The sequence below is a fragment of the Bactrocera oleae genome, chromosome 3, assembly GCF_042242935.1.
Source record: "Bactrocera oleae isolate idBacOlea1 chromosome 3, idBacOlea1, whole genome shotgun sequence".
Lineage (NCBI taxonomy): Eukaryota > Metazoa > Arthropoda > Insecta > Diptera > Tephritidae > Bactrocera > Bactrocera oleae.
Genome location: NC_091537.1, coordinates 12,412,903 through 12,434,550, shown reverse-complemented (window position 1 = coordinate 12,434,550; position 21,648 = coordinate 12,412,903). Strand labels below are relative to the sequence as shown.

Genomic DNA, 21,648 nt, shown 5'->3' with positions numbered 1-21,648 from the left:
GACAAGCTGTCCGTCTGCATATACGCGAACTAGTTCCCCAATTTTTTTCTCCCCAAGAAGCAGCTCGTGTCGGAACCGCTGATATCAGAGCACTATGTATGGACTAATTTTTTATTAGATAAAATATCTTCACGAAATTTGGCATAAGTTACTGTTCAAAGCAACCATACAATCTCCGAAGAAATTGTTCAGATCGGACCACTATAACATATAGCTGTCAGATAAACTGATTGATCAAAATCAAGTTCTTTTATAGAAAACTTTTTTATTTGACAAGATATCTTCACAATATTTCATGTGTTTTATTGCCCAAATCAATGCTACAATTTACGAAGAAATTGTTTAGATCGAATCACAATAGCATATAGCTGTCATACAAACTAACCGATCAGAATTAAGTCTCTGTATAAAAAAATGTTTATTTAACAAGTTATCTTTACGAAATTTGGTATGAATGATTATTCAAGACGGCAGTATATTCTCCTAAAATTATTCAGATCGAACCGTTATATCTGCCATACAAACTGACCGATCAAAATCAAAAAACTTGAATTATTCAGTGTGAAGTAAAGACCAGTAAAACTTAAATTTGTTGTTGTGTTCTCAAGCTTGTTACCATGAACTATGCGGAATTCTACTTCTTCTAAAAAAAAAAAAAATTACTTGTCATTTCCTGCAACTCACATTGTGCTAAATGAAAACTGTGCCACTAAAAGCAAGTAATTACTTATGTTATTAACTGAAATGATAATATTTGTAGATATTTCCCCTTGTTTATGCTTTTTATTTAATTGCCCACTCAGTGATTGAGCGCAGTCAGTCATTCAATTATCTGTGGTCTGATAACGTTAATTCGATTTGTTTATTTTAATTTGATATCTCTGCTGTCATTGTTGCGGTTCTCCAACATTCTGCATTGTAATTTAGTACATGTGAATGCGGCTTGTCAGCGTAATTTCAGTTACTACGTTGTGCACATTTATTTATAGTGACAGCGCTAAAAATGTGTGAAATAAATAATAGATTGTGTTTTCCGAAGCGTTTTGCTTGCGCGTGAAAATTTTCCAATCACGTGCAATTTCGCAAATCACAAGAACTCAAGTTATTCTTGTTCTCAGCGTAAAGTAAACAATGGGAAAAGCTATGCGTTGGACGATGTCTATATTTGCGTTGTGACGTCATGCATGCTATGCCAAAAAAACAAGAAATAAATTTAGTTATAAGGAAAACACAATTCACTGTGTAGATAATTGTGCTGACGCTTGCGGCAGCATTGTTTGGCAACATGCTGCGCTGCAACATGTCAGCACGAACGAAAGCTTTTTCACATGCCAGCTGCCGTTTTCTCTCTTTATCTCACCGAATTTACGTGCTCTTACGCGCTCATAACTCGCTGCTCACAAAGCTGCTCGTTTCCGTTTCCTTTTCATATCGTTTTACGATAAAATGCTTTTGTTGCTACATTTTTTGCTTGCTGCGCGAAACTCACCACACTAGCAACATTGCTGCGTTGGTGTTACAGTGTAGATACAAAATATCAACACTGCAAGCTTAAGCAAACAGCAAAGGACGTTTATGCCAACGAATATAGTAATTTTGTGGCTTTCTGTGTTTTTGTTTTTCAAATATATTTTTGTTTATTTTCTTGATGGCCAAAAACAAATACAACAAACAAACAAATTGAAGGCATTAGTGTTATGTTGAAGTTTTCCTTTAAGTTCTATTTGAGCTGTGTGTTGACAGCTGTAAAGTAATGGATTGCATTCTTCATGTATTATGGTATATGTGTCTTGTTGTTGTTTTGACTGGATATATTTGTTTGAGAGCATTTTTAGACATTTTTAGTGCGGTTTTAATGGCAGACAAATTGCTTTCTATTTTGGTGTCGTGAGTTTTTTGTTGCATATGTGTGCGCATTTGTAATGCTCAATGAGCTCATATTTTTATTTAAAATTAAAAAAAAAAATTTTTTTGTATCTTTGGTTTTTTTTCGTTAAGTTGTGAAGAGTTTTTTTATTTTTGTTTTTCTATTTCGTTTAGCTATTAAGAAAATTTAATACTACGTTCTCCAGTTGTTGTGCTTTTCAATAATTACTTTAGAGAAATGCTTAAATGACATTTATTGAGTGATTTTACATTGCTGACACGCAACTCTGTCAAAATTCATGTATTTAAAATTTTTTCCAGAAACTTGAATGAATGCTGTCATCTCAGACAGCAGATTCAAAGCAATGAGAGCCGCTGTCGTTTATTTCATTCTAGCGGAATTTGTTTCTTTTTTAAGTTGAAATATTGAATAATTTTTTAAATTTTTGTATCGAAGATTTTGCCTAATAAATTTTGTATTAATTATTACTAAAGTAGTCGAAAAATTTGTTTTCATGGCCTGCCTCTCTGTACTCTTTACCTAAATATGTTGGTAAAAAAGCACTGAACTTTATTATTCAAAATACTATTCACTTCATTTATTTGTTTTGTTATTGAAGTGTTAACTTTGCTTAATTCTCCAAAATTTAGCATATTCAACCGGCTTTCAAGTATTAGTAATATAAATGAAAGTATAAATTTTGACGGATATGGCTAAATCGACTTGGCGGTCTCGACCTTTTCTTTTGTGTGTTAGAAACCTAATATACTCTGTTCAGGGTATAATTAAATATTGTAAATTTCAAGAAAACTTTTTTTATACTCATCTCAAGCAAGAACTATATTTCTTCCCATACTCTACATATATTGTTTGAATTGAAGTATACCACGCTCTTTTCAAAGTCTCTTAGTTTATCCAAAAATATTAATAATTCAAAATAAACCAGCACTTTTTTATTTCCACAGTTCTCAATGAAACACTGTACAACTTAGTTCTGCTTTGTGCAGCTAATGTAAACTTCTTTACGGTATTTATGTATGTACTTGCTTTTGTATTTGTTGTGCACCGGTTCTAATATGATTATTCATACAATTTACTTAGAATTTCAGACCATAAGCAAATCACATTTATAGCAGAGCTTATTTATTTATTGTATATACAAAGTAATTCCAATGCTTTGCGAATACGCACACTATGATACCTTTCCTTCAACCGGCAATTGTTTGAAAACGCGCTTAATACATAATTAATAAAATCGAAGGCATTCTATTTTTGTATAAATGTGCATCGATATCTCTAGGTATAATCGAGCGTGTGTTGAAAAATTCAGCCGTATGCTAACACGAAGTTAGTTCTGCATTCGAAGTGAGCGGTTTACCTTCGAACACGCTACTCACATGCGCTGCAAATACATACAAACATACATATTCGTTTGATAATAAAAATACAACAATTCTTTAACGGATAGACTATCTTATCAAAGCGGGGATACCTATTGATATTTTAATAGCATTTCATTTTATACTCATTCATTAAATGATTTTGTATTTCCTATAAATAAAATATAAACTGGTATGCGAATTCTGTAGATAAAAAGGCAACTATGATTTAATAATTGATGAATTATCACACTTTGTTGTTTTCTTGTTATATATATTTATAAAATATACAATGATTATGCAATTAATAGACTAAAAGTAAAGTTCATAATCATACATATAACAGCGTATTGTATAACTAGGTAGCAATTGGTGAGACAAATAACTGAAAAATATTATGGGAATAGGCAAAAAAATTCAAACAGGCACTTCCTTCTACATTGTCCAGTATTTGCAAGAGTGAGGTCTCGATAGTCTTATCTTCGGCGAAGCAGGAGACATAGCCGAAATTGACATTAGCCGTCTCAACAAATTTGTGATTGGCTCAAAGCGCATTGTCGATTTGTAGGGGACGAATGATCCTTTATATAAAAGTTTTAGGTATCATAACGGATCGGCGTTCTAGGCTGCTGCTAAACTAACCTAACCTATCCTAACTTAGATTAACTTTGTTCATATTATTACAATACCAAGCATCAATATCGATAATTACTTTCTATCGATTATGAAAAAGCGATAACTTATATCTTAGTCGATGGACTGATGATGAAAATTTATTAAAGATGCCCCTCGAAATGCATTTGACGCTCAATTTACTTATTTTACGAAGCTTTGCGATTTTAACTTGAGACTAAAAAGACTACGTACTGCTAAAGCTGTATGTGTCTAGCTATTTGTATCTCGTAGAAGATTCTCTTCAAGCGTTGGAGAGCAGTGAATCGAACAAACTATATCAGTTCAAGCAAACTGGCAGCACTTCCATTTTAGCAACCTTTTTCGACGAGCCTTGCGTTATATGAGAAATTATACTTTATTTCAAATCTTAAATTTTAAAAATTAATATAAAATAAATTTTATTTTCGTTTGTGAGAATAATTTGTGCTATGAGCCATTTCTAATGTTTAGGTTAGGTTATATGGCTGATCCCTCCAAATCTGTATAGGTGTTTTATTTCGATTTCCGCTATTTCAACCGGTATGTCCAAAAGTATGAGATAAAAGGTGTTTTTGCCTTGATCTGGCAAAAGCCGGATAGTAGCCGTTAACTCTGTCAGCAGATCGAATTCACAATGTTAAACTGCTATAAAATGTGTAAAACTGAACTCGGTAGCGTTGAAGATAGCGGTTATACTACTTTAATGTCGAATTTGCTTTCTTGTATCAATTAAACGCACTAGATTTATTGTTGCTTTTACATGTAACTTTTTCGACAAGAGAGCAGCGCGCAAAAATAACGAGCAGAGAAATGACGAATCGAAGATATCTATTATCTCTTTGAAATCTCTCTCGACTTTTGGCCTAACCTAGAAATCACTACTTCACTCTAATAAAATACGTTTTATAACATCTTTATGCGATTTCAAATCACCGCCAATAATGAAAATAGAAAGACAAGGTATATTAAATTGTCATTAAAACGATATTCAAGGTTGATTTTCTACGCTTCATTGTTTGCAAAACGTAAAGTGTGGCGTCATTTTCTTATTATTACCAAAAAAGCACATCAAATTTTCATGAATTCAAGCAATTAAAATTGCAAGAATTTCTTAAATGGCAGAAGATTGCAAGTGCGACGTATGTAAGCACAAAATTGAAAAAAAAACATGACAAAAAGATATTTTAAATAAAAATGCGCACGAAAATTATGTCATCCAAGGCGAGTTAAGTGCTCAAGCAAAAGTAAGTAAATGCAGATATAACTACTGCATAAGCAAACAATGACAAAATAATAATAACAGTAACAAAAAAAAGAATGAAAATTAATAAAATAAAGAAAATAAAATAATAAGAAAAATAAAAAAAAAGTTAAGAAAATAAAAGAAATTTAAAAAAAATTAAAAAACTAACAAAAGATTTATAAAAAGCTTAAAAAATTAAAATGATTGAAAAATAAAAATAAAAACCAAAAACAAAATAATATTCGAAATAAGAATTGTAAACACACCAGCTTAGCAGCGCTCAACTGACAAAGCAGGAAGAGTATAAATGAACAGTAAGAAAAAATTGACAGCAATAATGATAAACAAATAAATGACTTCATCGCCGATACACAACTTTGCGTGTGATAAATGAGATATTTCTATGTATGCAAGAACTTGAAATAAGTAAATAAAGCGAAATTAGATTTCTGAAAATTGCTTTTCGAACGCATACCATAAGCTGACGGCGACGCAAATGTCACCGAATGGCACTAATGAGCTAGCGCATGCACATATGTATATTTGTTTGTGCAAAGGAATGTGTTAAAAGAAAAATGTGTGACAGCCAGCCATGCCACAAGTTGGTACGCGTGCTATTTAAAGCGACGAAAAATTCGGAAATCAGGTCGCCTGCAAAAGCGAGCAGTGCCAAAGTGAAATTCGACCAAAAACGTTTGGCAGTGATCGCGCGACCAGTCGTCCGCGGCGCCTGGAAGCGGCACCGAAACAAGTTGTTTGCGCACAACACTTACGAGTATATATGATATATGCACTTGAGCTCAATTGCTTGCAGCTGTGTGTATATGTGTGTGAGTGCAAGCGTGCTGTTTTTAGTTGCCGGCTAGCGATGCTTTGATGACATTTACGGCGGCACGTCGCAGCCAAATTGATCAGTTCCAGTTCTGACACTTTACACCCAACGAGCGGCGATCGATTGTTTGTTTGTTTTGATGTTGTTGCTGTCATTTTACGCTGTCATTTATCATTTTTATTTTTATTTTTGAATTAATTTGCTGCCTTTTTTGACTGTTGTCGATTGTTTATATATGAGATTTTGCCCAAAAAAAGTGGCAAAAAAAAAATAAAATTTTTGGCATAAATTCAACGCCAGCGAGCAATTAAATGAAATGACTGAATCTGAATGACAGCGTGCTGGTTGTCTGCTTAACGCTTGCTGCTCTCGCCGCTCGTACAACTGCAATGAGGTAATCGCGTAATTATAAATTTATTAATATTTCTTTTGTTGTCGTTGTTGTCATGGCATGGCTGTTGGCGTGAATTTTTATGCAGACTCGTTACTCGATATTTTGTCGACTGAAAAGTATGTTCAGAGAGCAGCAAAACAATGAGAATACAAGTAAACACCAAGTGGCTCGTGCATTGTGAGCGTGTCTCTTCTTTATTTGCTATCTGTTGCATGCTTTTTTGTATTTTTTTATTATTAATGCCTTTCAACTTTAAATTAAATATCGTTTTGCCTGTGCGTCACCTGCAAATTTGCACATGCTAACGACGATTTCCTTATGATTTGCAAACATTCCAAGTTCACCGAAGGCGATTAAAACGAACGACTGTTGAGGAGCGTAGTAATAATGATCTTAAAATGCGTGATAGCAGCGACATGCAAAGAGTGTCGTTTGCGTATACCAATATATGGTATATTTGTATATTTTTAAAGCTAGCTGATAATGTCTTGTTTAAATATTGAAAGCACGTAGCGTGAACGTATTACACGAAGCGGCTGCGAGATTGAAAGAGAGCGTGTGCGAAATTTAGGTTAAGAGCAAGATTTCACTCAAATTTAAGAGCAGCGCTATTGACAGGTGTATGCTTTTGTGCACCGGTGAGTTATTAAGTTATAAAATTAGTTTAAAAAGCAAGAAAAGATAAGCGAAATTGAGTTATAACGAATTTAAAGTTAAATAAATATATTTGGTCTAACGTTAAGTAACTAAAATTAAGCGAAATACTTTGTATAAATGGATAAAAGTTTTAATAAAAGACAAGACAAACACGAAGCTAGAATACTCTTAACAAAAAAAAAAAGGTTTTCCAAACAAGAACTTGATTTTGATCGTTCAGTTTGGATGTCAGCTGGATGCTTTAGTGGTTCGATCTGCACAATTTCTTCTGATAACTTGGCGCTGCTTTCGAAAATTATCCACACCGAATTTCGTGAAGATATCTTTTTAAAGAAAAAAATTTTCTAAACAAGAATTTGATTTTGAGTGTTCAGTTTGTGAGGCAGCTGTATGGTATAGCTGTTCGACAACGACTGTTGGGACAAATAAACAGCTTTTTGGGGAGGAAAAAATGTGTGCAAAATTTCGTATCGACATTTCAGAAATAAAGGGACTATTTCCCGTATTTACAACAGACGGACAGATGGACTATTACAAAATTCGTGGCAAACTTAGTATGCACTGTTCAGCGTATAATAAATCAACTGAACGAGAGAAAAAAGTACCCGAAAAATTACTGCTTATATACAAATAATAAATAATTTTCTGTTGCCTGTTTTACATCTATTGCTCTAGTATGCTTTATGAATTTTTAGCATATTTTGATTTGATAAATATATTTTAAACATTTTCGTAAGAAATTAAAAGCACATCGTCGAACTTTTTTGTACTCTATTGCCGCACAAGCGCGCTCTCTCTTTTGCTGCTCTTTTACTGTCACGCCACTCTTTCAAAAACTCACCACAGCTGCTTACTTACCACTCTTCATTCATGGCAGTCAAGTTTTGCAAGTTTTTGAGTACGAGTATTTGTCGCCGGTCGTTATCGCTGTTGCAAAAAAAAAAAAAAATTAAAAATACAAATATAAATACTTACATAAATACACACATGTATACGAGTGTAAAAATGTGCTTAATGGACTTTACAGCCGGCTTGTTTTTGCCGGTTCGACATTGGATAGCTTATCAAATGAGCATACACTGGAATTACTGACTGCAAAAACAGCTGGAGAGCGCAAAATATTAATTGCACAGCTGTATGTAAAGCATAATAAAAGCGTTGAATAACACATACGTGAGTAATGTGTGTTGCAAAGTGGGGAAAAAATACAATACTAATGTCAAGAAGGCTGCAAAAGCGATTAAAACCATTATTGTGTGGAAATAATTTGCCCGAAATGTGCAAAAAAAAGTGAAGCGTAGCAAATGCTTGCATATGGAACTGGTAAAATTACCGAACAAATAATAGAAAGAAGCTGAAGCAAAAAAAAAATGAGAAAAAAAACTCGCATTGTGAAGGTTTATTGAGTGGTGAATACAATGTGTTGCGCTTGAAATAGCTTATTGGCAAGATCACCACGCTGCTAAAACGACATACACACACACAGTCTCTCATATAAGCACACACGCATACACATGCATGCGGTGAGCTTAGTCGTTGCTTGCTCGATCGACTGACGAATGCCGCTGCGGTTGCCAAAAATTTTCAATAAAAATCAGTTGGAATTTAGCGTTAGAAGAAAGCGGATGTGATTAACTGGATGGCTGGAAACTAAAAGGAGCATCAGCTAAAGCGAAAAAAGAAAGCAAATTCGAAAGGAATATTGTATATAGTATATACGAAAGTAAAAAAATAAAACGTGCGATAAAAAATAAAATATATAAAAATCTACAGCAGAATAAAATAGACATTCTCAAAAGCTGTAGTGAGCAAAGTTATAAAGTGAAAGAATTAATAGCGGAAAGCAAAATAGGCAACTCAAAACGTTGCACACACACACACACACACTACAACGCAAGCAGTACGAAGAGTGTAAAAGGCGGCGGCGTGTAACCTACAAAAAAGTATAACGCAACACATTTTTGCTTAAATTTTCCACGACAGAACGAAAATATTTAAATACATATTTTTTTCTCTACTTTTTCTTGCTTATTTCGCAAGGCAGCAGCGGACGTGCAGTTCGCAAACGCAACGAGGCTACACACACCCAACACTTACACGCAACTGTCCAGTGCAGTGTGGCACGTGGCGTATGAGCAACGCGTTAGAAGTGCATATTTTTTAAGCTCTACAACGGCGGCTTTGAAACTTTATTGCACGTGGAGTGCAGCATTTTTATACAAAAGCCAAACAAGCGATACGCAAGCACACGCCTGCCTCCTCTTACCACACCCACCGAGCGAGTTGCAGAGGAGGTTGGGTCAGTCGTGACTAGGCTGAGCTTAAACGGAGGAGATCAACAAAGAAAAAAAAAAAAGCTAACGTACAGACGCAAATTCAGCTACACACGAGTCAAAGACTGATTTAGTAGTTTAGTAGAGCAAAACGGCAAAACAAAAGCAACAACTCAGCCGAAAAAGCCAAAGCACCAAAAGGACGAACGATCCACGCAGCAGCAGCGAGCGCAGCAGGCGGCACTTAGCTGCAGCCAGACTATAAATAAGCAACGAAGAAATTTCGCCGTAACGAAATTATTGCGGTTGCCTAGAGATTGCTGCGAGCGAACGCATTTGCAAGCATTTGTCGTGAAAAAGCAAGAGGTTCGTTTCCAAGCAAAAAAACAAAAACACAAAAAAAAAGATGAAAATATTTCGCTTCTTTCTAAGTTTGTAGCTAAGCAGATTTTCAAACTACAAGCTTGTTTGCATGTACGTATGTAAGTAATGGCAGCAAACAACATTAAAACGGCGCGTAAGCGTAGCTATTAGAAGCGTGGTAAATGGAGTAAGCCGGTGAAGGGGTGCAAAGCGCAACACAACGTTAGCCTAGCAAGCGCTGCTGTTGTCATAGTTAATTTTATGCCGTGGTGTTTTCTTGTTTGCTTTGCTATTGTTTTTGTCGCTAGCTTTGTCACCAAACGCGCGACGCGTTAACGCAGGTTTTTGCGCGGCGATTAAGTCATCGTTTTTTCGGTTTGTTTTTGTGTAATTTTTTTTGGTTTTTGGTTTTAACATCAGTAAGCGACAATGCGAGTGGCTGCGCGTATGTATATAGATGGAATGGACGCAGCAGCTGAATTTGCACGCGCTTGAACTTTAAGCAGCGATAGAGTTCCAAGCAAATGAAGCTAGAAAGCTAAGCGTTAAACTACTTAGAATTGATGAAAGCAAAGGAAAATTTGCAAACAAAAAAACAAAAAAAAAAAAAAAAAAAAAACAATTGGCCAGTGAATGGTGACCAAAGCCTGAAGAGACGCTCTTGACAGTTGTTGAATCGAATTTGTGGTCAATTCGTAAGTCAACGCTGGCCCGTTGACCGCGCTCGCAGTTTTTTATTTGAATTAAACATTTTTTTTGATTTCTGTTGGCGATTTCAAGAATTTCTAGTTTTCCTTGTTATAGCTCATTGTGTTAGAGCTAGCTGGAACATTTCTGCGTATACCGGAAGAGCGAAAAAATGCAGGCGATTAGTCAGACCATACTTTTTTAGTGAAGAAAGCACTGTTGTGAAAAAATTATACATATTTTTTACTAAATTCTGCTTTTTTAGACACTGTTTGCATGCAATTGTAATTTTTTCTATAAAATTATTTCTTTTTTAACGTAAATAGAAATATGAGCGCGGCCGGCTCATTAGCAGAATTATATCAGGAAATTCTTGATAAAGAATGCAAATAGAAAAACAAGCATAACTAATAGATTTTGATGAAGTTTTGCGGCTATTTACGTTTATTTTGCGTTTCGTTAAAATATTTATAATTTTTTGTAACAAAGTAATTCTCATTTTCAACTGATTTTTAGCTTTAAATAATTTTTGCATTCTTTCAATATTTTTATTTTATTTTGCATTCTTCTTTGTTTTTTTTAAATATTATTTTTGCATTTTTTCAAAGTAATTTTTATTTGTACTCATTGTTTGGTTTATTGCAATATTTTTTGCAAATTTTCAATATTGTTTTATAATTTTTGGTAGCGAAGTAATCTTCATTTTAATTGATTTTTTTTTGTTTTTTACAAATTTTTACAAATTTATTTTTTTATTAGAAAGTAATTTTAATTTTAATTATTATTATTTTCTTTTAAATTTGTGCATTTTTTAAATATTTTATTGTTTTCATTATATTTTAAATATTTTTTTTTTAATTTTTCAATACTTTTTTTAATTTATTAGAAGAAAGTAACTTTTGTTTTAATTATTATAAATTATTCTATAATTTTTGAATTTTTTCAATATTTTATTGTGTTTTGTAACAAAGTAATATATTTTTTGAACTATTTTTTTATATATATTTTTTTTGTTTATAATTTTTCTTTTTTTAACACTTTGGAAATTTGTGCAATAGCTTTTTATAATATTTTAGACAAATTGATTTTTGCATTTTTTCAATATATTATTCGAACTAATTTTTCGTTTTTATTTTACTCTTAGATTTTTTCTCAGTTTTGCATTTTCTCTATATTTTTTATATATTTTTGCAACAAAGTATTCTTCATTTAAATTGATGTTTTGTTTTCGTTTTTTTTTTAAATAAAAGCTTTTGCTTTTTAATTTTTTTTAAAATAATTTTTTATAATAACATAATTTTGATTTGTAATGACTATTGATTTTTTAAAAATATATTTTGCATTTTATAATAATATTTGTAATACATGTATGTGTATTATTTTTGTAAATTTTTTAAAATAAGTTTTATTGCCTCGCTTGCTGCTGTCATTTGCTTACACACACATAAATTAATAATTACTTTTTTTAAATAGTTTCTTATTTATATATAAGCATTTGCTAAGCGTTTCCGCATTAGCGCCGACATTTACAGCATCGCTAAGACATTTTTTCACAACATTACAAAGAAATATTTAAATATATTTCAAACAAACCAAAATAACTAATTGGATTTATGGAGCAATACGTTAAGAAAAAACTTCAAAAAGTGGTTGGTGAAATCTGAAAATATCTTAAGCAACAGGAAAAATGTGAAAAAAACGACTAAACATAAAAAAATATGATTATGCTAAGTTTCCAAAAAACGAAACAGCAGCAACTATGCAGAAAACAAGAACAAATGCAACAATAAAACAAACATTTCAAATGGTGTCGTATAATATATAGCTACCAAATGTGCATATACACACACGCACACACATGCAAGCACATATATATCTAAACGAAATAGTAAAAGCCGAAAGCACAGGAAAAGGAAAAATTAAATTTCAAGTTTGCTTGTGTGTTGCAATTTTGTTGCTTCGCTTTGCCTTGGCAGCGCCGTAAAAATTTACGAAAAATTACGCCGAATTTATTTTGAATACGTGCATTATTTTTAAACATTTTTGGCACTCACGCCTTTTTGTTTTGTTTTTATTCTTTATTTTTTGTATGAATTTGCATTCGAGTTTTCTTGTTCCCTTTTTTATTTATTTATTTTTATAATTTTGAACTTATGTGCTTTTTATAAATTTTTATGTATACAAATGTATAATTTTTTTGTGCTACTGACTACATTTTTTGTAGTTTTGTTTAAATAATGTTTTTATTTTTGTGAATTTCTTGAATTGTTTCTGCTCCATTGGCGTGCGGCCAAATACGCATAGCTCTGTGAAAAGCCGTTAAGCGCTGGGTTGGCGTTGTTTCCACTTTACATATATATTTTATAAATGTACTTGCATATATATATATATATATATATGTGTGTGTATGTATACAAACGTGTAACGCTGTTATTTCAGCACGTCATCTCCGGCATTAGCGACGCCGGTAGCCGCATGTGCGCCTGCCACTCAGTCTGTCACTATTTATTCATTTATTTTTTCTCTATATATCTTAGACATTAAAAATCGAAAGTTAAAGGGCTTCAATGCCAAAATGTTACAGTAGTGGCTAGCAAAACAGTCGCTGTAATTTTACATAAATTTTTATGTCTACAGATCGCTGCTGTAAATAGCTGCTAAAAGCGTTATACATATACAATATATATGTGCCTGTGAAAGCACTGCATTATTTCCGTGCATCTGTTATATATTTATGCATGTGCTATGTGCCAAGTGTGCACCTCGTATTTGCGTCTACATGGTGCACATTGCGTATACGCGACCTGGGTGTGGTACAACTGACGTCAGCGTGTCTGCCGCGATTTATCATCGCTAAATCTTAAAGTAGGAACTTAAAATAAATAAATAAATAAGCTTAAAATAGCAACGAATGAGGAATCACAACAAAAGTCTGCAATAAAAAACAATTTGCGTTGACATGGCAACAATTTCAGCAAATACCGGATACCTTAAAATGTCAAAAAGAATAAAAAAAAAACAATTAAAAAAAAAAATTAATCAAAATAAAAACAATTAAGGAATTTAAATAATTAAATAAAAATAATTAATAAATAAAAAAAGTTAAAGAATTAAATTGAAAAACACAAAAAAAATTAATAATAAAAATATTAAATAGAAAAATTAAAAAAATTACAAAAAAAAAAATAACATAAAAAAAAGAAATAATTAAATAAAAATAATTAATATATAAAAGAAGTTAAAGAACTAAATTGAAAAACACAAAAAAAAATTAATAATAAAAATAAAAGTATTAAAAAAAAAAATAAAGAAATAAATTAAAAAACACAAAATAAAAATTTATAATAAAAATAAAAGTATTAAAAAAATAAAAAAAAATAAATTAAAAAACACAAAAGGGAATAAAACTATAAAAAAATAACATAAAAAAATTAAATAGTTAAATAAGAGAAAAAATTAAAAAACTATAAGTAAAATGGCGCCAGTTTCCGTTCAACTATTTACATTTTTTATTAATATAATACATATATAAAATAAATTGTTATAATTTTCCCTTTACGTGTACATGCATATGTAAATTAAAATATATCTCCACGTAATTACACACACTCCACTCATACAGCCGCAAAAACGTTTTGTTATTGTTTTTTTTTTGTATTTTGACATTATTACGCGCTACTTGAAATGCCAATAAATGGCGAAAAAATATAAAAAACTTGAAACGCCGCGTTTGCTGGCGCCACTAGCAGATAACAATGAACGCATTTTGTTTTTGCAACAAATTCAGCTGTGCGCTCACATAACCGGCATTTTACACGATCGCCTTGCGCGCTCCACATTTCGCACACTTGCGCTCACGCTCTGCTCTGGGCACTCTCCTGCAACTTGAACTTGCGGTTATTGCTTTCATTGAAAAAAATTACTGCAGCCAAGCAGGCAATTATTTTTCGCAAATTTATTTATTTTACTTGATTCGTGTGCGATGCCTGCAATGCACTTCTCTGCTATTTGTATAAATAATAGCAAAACAAACTGCGAAATGGCAGCGCACATTGCTATGCCCAAGAAAAAGTTTAGTATTTGCATAAAATAACGCATAGATATCGGTGCGTTTTCGTGGCAAAACGGTCAATTTCCGCCTGAAGGCTTTTCTCTTGTGCGGCAGAGGCCATCTGGGCGTAAAGGCGGCCATTAATTTGTGCGAGTGAACGATCGCCACTTAGCCCCTTAAAGGCGCCGTCAATCTCACATTGGCTTTCGCTGCTCTTTGTTCGCTACGCTGCCATTTTCGAAAATGTTTTCGAATTGGCTAGCGCTTCTTTGCGCGGGACCTCTACGTCGGCGGCCGCTGCCTTAAGGCCAACAATATTTTGCCACATTCATTTGGAGAATTCTCTTTTACTAGCGCGGTCGCATTTCTTCCACGGAAACCTTTGACGCATTATTAATCCTAATAATACTATACTAAATAGTTACATATATATGTATATATATACAATTGTATAAACTTTTTCAAGTGTTCGATTGCCGCAATCGTTTAAAAATACACGCAACATTATTTTTGTTAAAGCGAAACGCAAATCTGAGGATTTGAGAAACTTTTGAATTTTCTTTGTGTAAAGCCCCAGTGACTTGTGCGCACATTTGGCGTGATTTTGGCTACTTTTGTCAGCGAATTAACGCAACAACGCCGCCGACCGCGTGGTCTTTGCCATACTACTAACGTGTTTCAACGACGGAACTTACAGCAAAAAAAATCTTTTGTTTCATCAAACAAACTGTCAATTCTTTTATAATATTTTGCAATTCTTCTCTCTCTCTCTCTCAACTTCTTTGCAGATTAAACGACACCTTACGCGAGAAGGATCGTCAAGTTGGTAAGGATCTGGAAGAGATCGAAACGGTCTTCCATCGCATCTCAGAGTTGCAAGATAAATTCAACGCCCTACTCGAGCAGATACAAGAAGTGCACACCTTTGACGAGCATATTGACGCCATTGAAAAGTCTTTGAACGATTTGCAGCAACAAGTTGGCAAGGCAGTTGTGGAGAGTACCCAACTGATTGCCAAAACCAAGGAAAACTATTTGCAGAAACAAAATCTGGTACCAAGTGATATAGCACAGGAGTTTACCGCATTAGAGTTGCTCTCCGAGCGTGTACAAGGCGCCATGGAAACCAAACAGAAAGAATTCAAACGTGCCAAGACTGTACGCACCGAATACCTGAGCGGCGTCGATGAAATACAAAGATGGCTGCGACAGGCGGAGGTACAAGTGCAAGATCGTACACTCGCACCCGCACAAATGAAAGAACTACTGCATCGTATCAATCAGGAAATAGCCGGCATTTATGAACGTTTCACAATGGTCAAGACAAATGGACAGCTGATTATCGACAATTGTCGCAACAGTAATGAAAAATTGCTGGTGCAATCGACGATCGATCAGTTGGCACAGGAATTGGGACAAGTACGTGCGTGGTTGGATGAGAAGAAACAACAAGTTGGCGATAGTTTAGATGCATGGACGAGATTTATGAATCTGTATCAAATTGTGATGGCGTGGGTAGCGGAGAAACGTACCTTCATCGATCAGACAATCGAATTGCGTACACTGCACGAAGCGCGCAACAAACTCAATGACTATGTAGTGGCTGTGAAGAGCATTAAACCGATCGTGAAGCATTTGAGCGAAATGGACAAGGAACTGGAACACATTGGACAAGTGACGACTGTGGGCGATCTCAAGGAAAAACTACAAGAGGCGGAAGATGCGAAGGTTTCCGTGGAAGCAGTGTTGCTGGAAAGGGTAGGTTAAAGTGAAAGAGCTGGTGTTTAAAAAGAAAGAAGCGATTATATTTGTATATAAATAAAATGTCAATGTAAGTATAGTAGAATGTGCTCAGTTGCCCGCAGCGTTTGCTGAAGACTTGTGTTTGGCGGCTACGATTTACGGTTTACAACTTCTTTGTAACATTTTCAGTTAGAAATTTCGCGGCGTATTGGAGAAACATTTTATTTTGACAGCTTCCTAAGCCTACAATAATAATGTTTTCTTCTTTTTCAACCACACAAAACTCTGCGCGCACAGAATTCGCTGCTACAAGAAGCCTGCGAAGAATGGGATCAATGCGAACGCAAAATCAAGGACATACGCGGCTGGATAGACAAGACGAAACAATCGCTGGATTCACCACAGCACAAGAAGAAACCGCTACGCGATCAATTGGGTTACTGCGAGAAAACACTGGCGGACATCAATGTACAGAAGACCAAACTGCGTTTATCTATCGAAAAATTGGAGGTGAGTGTTGCTTTTTATTAGACGCAACGCCTTGACATAATTTATTTTACAATTGTAAACAGTTATGTTAATTAAACGAATGTTATTGTTTGAGAAAATTGTAAGTAACACGCGCGCATTTGCCGATCTCTCTCTCTCTCTCTCTTTCTCTTCTCTTCCTTTTCTGTTACGTTTTTCGGCAATAGGTGCACTTCCGCAATGGTATGGGTGGCGATCCGCGCCTTAGCGAGAATGTCGATGATTTGCTGAAGATCTTGGACGGACTGGCGGAATTGGTGCGCACCAAAACCACCAGTCTGGAAGAGACGCTCAGCCAGATCGACATCTACCAGCAACAGATGCAAACATTGCGTCAGAAGATCATACAAGAGGAGCAACAATTGCGACTCGTTATGGCGCCCACGTATCTGCCACACGATCGTGAGCGTGCATTAGCAGAGCAACAGGTATGTAAACGTCACAGGCAGGTTTTTATATTTATTATCACAATTAAAATTAGTTAGCACCAAATATATACTATATATAGCATATATGAAATGAAACTTTTTAGTAGCTGTGAGGCAGTGAGTTAGTTAAGCTATCACTAGAATACAATTTGGATTATTCTGCGCTGTTAGTTGGTATAGTCGAAATATTTAGGGCCCCAAAAATAAAAAATCAAATACGTATATAAAAATATTTTTTCAAAGTTTTTGAGTCCAACATTTAGGTATTAGCTGTGCTGTGCCCCTCTATCTCGCTCTCACGCTACTTTGCTATATTGGCTAAGCGTTTGAGGGCCTCGTATATAAAGCACAGTTAACCATTGACATCGAAATCATAATCGCAATACATATTGGTGCTGTTTTTAATCAATAACACAAACGGTTCCCCAAAGCGTACAACTTTTGTTGACGACTGTTAACGTATTTGTAAATTGACTAACACACGCATCCTGCCCTGAAAACCCCCCTTTGAGTAACCTCTAGCAGCATTGTTGTTATAATTAATATTTATTTATTTTATTTTTTTTTGTTTTTTTTTTACAAAATTGAGTACCAAAATTTTCTCAATGCTACAGAAGTTGCACGGTGGCTGCGAAGTTTTTGAAATTGGCAATTCGATTTTTTTTTTTGGTGTACAAATACCTCGTTTTGAGTTTGTTTTATGATTTGTACTTTTGGTTTTTATTCCTTTTTCAATATTCAGTTTTTTTGTTTTTGTTTTATTTTTGTACGAAATTTTTGTTTTTTTTATGATTTTGTTTTGATTTGTTTCCTTAGTTTCAACATTTAATGCACACATCGCAATCGTGCATCATCTCAACTCTGCTCTACTTCATTTTTATGTATTTGAAATGGTTTTTTGGTTGAGTGTATTTGTTGCCATGCCACCACCACCACTATACATTTGTGTTTTAACACCGTGCAGCAGCATTTTATACCATATATGGTACATAAATCACCATCATTATAAATGTCATCATATATACCATCATATATGCTAATATATATGCCATCATATATACCATCATATTCATACTCATATCCAGCATTCACAAGTCGCATTTGAAAAGTTGTAGAAATTTGTTTGAAGAAAAATCTTTAAAACTAGAGATTTTGTGATGAAAAAATTAAAATTTGAATGGTTTCGTATTAAAAAAAAACATTTAAGACACTGCTTAAGAAATATTTTTAAAATTTTCTACAACTTTGTCGTCACAATCAGCCAACACAATTATTTAAGGTTTATACAAAATACTACTTTTTTAATAAAAATCGATTTTTTTACAAAAACTTTTATCATAAAAATCAAAAAAAATATTTTTTTTACAAAAACGTTTACCATGTGATTTTAGTAGTTTATATCTTTTATATACATATAACACGTGGCATATTTATGCATACATATATACTTCTATAGCGTTCAGCTACAACGTGAGCGTTTAGAAATGCCTTAAAGGCTGCCGTCATAGCGCTTATTTTTAGCCGCTTGTCTCGCAGTAACACGAACGTACAGTTACGTGCGAATGTGTGTATTCACCTTGAAGGCTCGTGCTTTAAATATAAATAGATATATACGCACTAGTTAATTTTTTCTAATTTAATAATTTTAACAAATATGAAAAGTCATGATTCACACAATCGCTAAAGAATCCAAAAAAAAAAAAAATAACAATTAATAAAAAACAAATAAGAAAAAATTAAAAACGAGAAAAAAACCAAAAAAAAAATTTTTTTTTATATTAGAAAACCAAAAAAAAAAAATTTTTTTTTTAAATGAAAATTTATACACGAAAGGAATGTCAATAAAATTTAGTATAATATTGATAGTGCTAGTAATTAAAATATCTAATAATACATACTCTAGCTCAAAATTGTTGCAAATTTAAAAATATTTTATAAATTCTTATAAAACGGCCACTTTTTCATATAATTTTTTTTTGTAATTTAAAGGCGCACATAATATTTTCGGTTTGTAATAGGCGCTATTTTGAAACTTTCAGTTGCCACGCACTTTCGTTTTCGAAGCAACTTATTCAAGTGAGCTTTTACACATTTCGGCCGCAACGACACATGTAAGCTTTCTGTGAGTGCACAGCAAGCTACAGTCGCGTACAGAAGTGCACAAACAGCTGACATCAGCTACTCAGTATAGTAATGCGCAAAAACTCACACATTGATACATTATTTCATGTATTTAGTTTTCCATTTATAAATCTACATTTCTTCATTTTCAATTTACATTTCATTAAGCACCTTTCTCACTTTAGCATAAGCGAATTTGCGCACTAAAAGCGTTTGAGTAGTACCTAACTGTATTTAGCGAAACAAAAGACTGGTACTGGTACTTGTCTTAATAAAAACAAAAAAAAAAACATAAACTGTAGTTGGTTTCTTACAGCTTGATTTTTCTAATAATTGATTTGTTTAATGATCACTTATTATTATATACATACATATATAGTTGCTATTTGGGTGTTCATGCTCATAACTCATCTGCACTTATTGGGTACGGTTGGAAAATGGGAGTAAATTAGCTCTTTATCTCTCTTTATCTCGCTCTCTCTCTCTCTCTTTCACACATAAGTAATTTAATTTATTTTACCTTCCAAACTTTATGCTTCATAGTTTTCATTTATTATTACAAATTAATTATTATGAAAACAAGAGAAAAAAAATTGTTAGCTTATAATTTTCAACATTATTTGACATTTTGTATTTCTTTTTTTCTTTTATTTACATACTCATTTTATAACAAAAAACGAAATGAAAATATATAAACTTATACATATGAAAAAAAAAACGTACATGAACATATAACATAAAACATAAAAAACATAAAAAACAAAAAAAAAACATATAAAATAAATGGTGTTGTTGCTTACTGAAATTTGGTACGAAAACTGGTAAAATTGCGACGGTAATGGTATTGACCTAACAACAACTCATTAACTAACACTCCCGTCATACACACATAAAATACATAAATGCTACTAAAACTCTGCTTCAAATATGCAAAATGCGCCAAATTTTATAAAAACTATAAAATATTTTATGAAAAATTTACATTTGCTCTTAAAAAACTAATACAAAATGCCAACCATGTGCTACTCACCTTTACCACGCTTACCCTAACTCATGCTCATACATGTAAAAAATTTTAAAATATATTTATAACTGTTAACTGCTTGTTGCTTGAACTCACAACATTGCGCCGCCAAATACTTGTTGCATTTATTAAAAAAAAATTGTTTAAAACAAAAATTGCCTTCTTCTTCCGCTGGTAAATGGGTATATCTGTCTCGCTCTCTCTCTCTCTCTCACGAATGCGTTTGGTACGCAAAACAAAACAAAAAAAACACTTGAACTCATCTCAAAACTCATTTGTACAAATATATATATATATATATATATATTTACTTGACCATATATCCATGTGTGCGCCAACAACAACACAACCAACAACATCTCCTATGTGGTCGTGACTGTGCTCATAACTGTATGCGTGTATATACATACATATATATAAATACATATAATATTTAGGCATGTCGGGAGCGTGTTAAGAATCTACACTCAAAAATAACCGCACGCAATGAGCGCATTAAATTGTTGATCCATCGCGGCACACCGGACGATGCTGTGTTAGAAACATAGTTTTAGGCGCATAGGCCAAACTTCCACCAACATCCAAACATAATTTTAAAGAGAATAAACAAAAAACCACAACAACCAAAACCAATTACATTAAATACCATACATTACGACATTTTTAACTATAAATACTTATAATTTTAATAATGTATAGGAAAAATCATTAATTATTTTAAAGCTAATTTAAATTTTCGTACCTAATTGTTTAAAAATAAACAAAAAGTGTTTGACAAAATGTATGCGCGCCCCGTGAAAGTCTTAAAAATACTTGCAAATGCGTACTTAACAGTAAACTTTAAGCCAACAAATACATTTATACAGTTATGTAAACACTATAGCGCAGTAGCAGCCACCGCCAATGAAGCTACCGCAGACGTCAGAACGCGCGCACATTTGCGCGCACACGCGCTGCCACAACACCAACGACAGGCTCTCACTGTTTAGCGCGTGCTGTGGCGGCTTAAAGGTGTCGGCAAATAGGCGCAGCGGCTCGGCGTCTGAAAAAAATAACTTAACTTTTGTTACTTGTACACGTTTCCGTACCATTATTGTAAACCGCCACATACATATGTACACACAAGCGTATATATGTACATATGCACAATGAAGAAGCGTAAACTTAAGAGCAGAAGCAAAAATTATTATAAACCATGACATGACCCCCCAAAACTGAAACGATTTCAAAATAAAATATTAATTTAAAATTTATAAAAAAAAAACATATCGTATTTGACTAGTCATTTCACTAGCTTAGAGCGTTAAGTAGCAAAATTTGATTGCATTCTGTTGGTAGGCATACAGGGTATTTAGCAAAATGCTAGCAGCTAGTGTGTTTTAGTTTGTTTGTTTGAGGGCTCGT

The 21,648-nt window shown here is 33.3% G+C and overlaps 1 protein-coding gene across 9 annotated transcripts in view; it reads left to right on the top strand.

Annotated features, from left to right (window-relative positions):
* Positions 1 to 21,648, top strand: part of Msp300 (Muscle-specific protein 300 kDa) — a 186,188-nt gene that overhangs the window by 100,951 nt on the left and 63,589 nt on the right. For 8 of the 9 annotated variants that reach the window (XM_070107521.1, XM_070107523.1, XM_070107524.1 and 5 more), the window contains 3 exons: positions 15,189 to 16,158; positions 16,441 to 16,653; positions 16,839 to 17,099. In XM_070107521.1, coding sequence (XP_069963622.1) covers positions 15,189 to 16,158; positions 16,441 to 16,653; positions 16,839 to 17,099 — 1,444 coding nt within the window. Of the gene's footprint in view, positions 1 to 15,188; positions 16,159 to 16,440; positions 16,654 to 16,838; positions 17,100 to 20,681; positions 21,511 to 21,648 lie in introns of those variants that run through there. The other variant, XM_036366508.2, reaches the window with a different exon arrangement.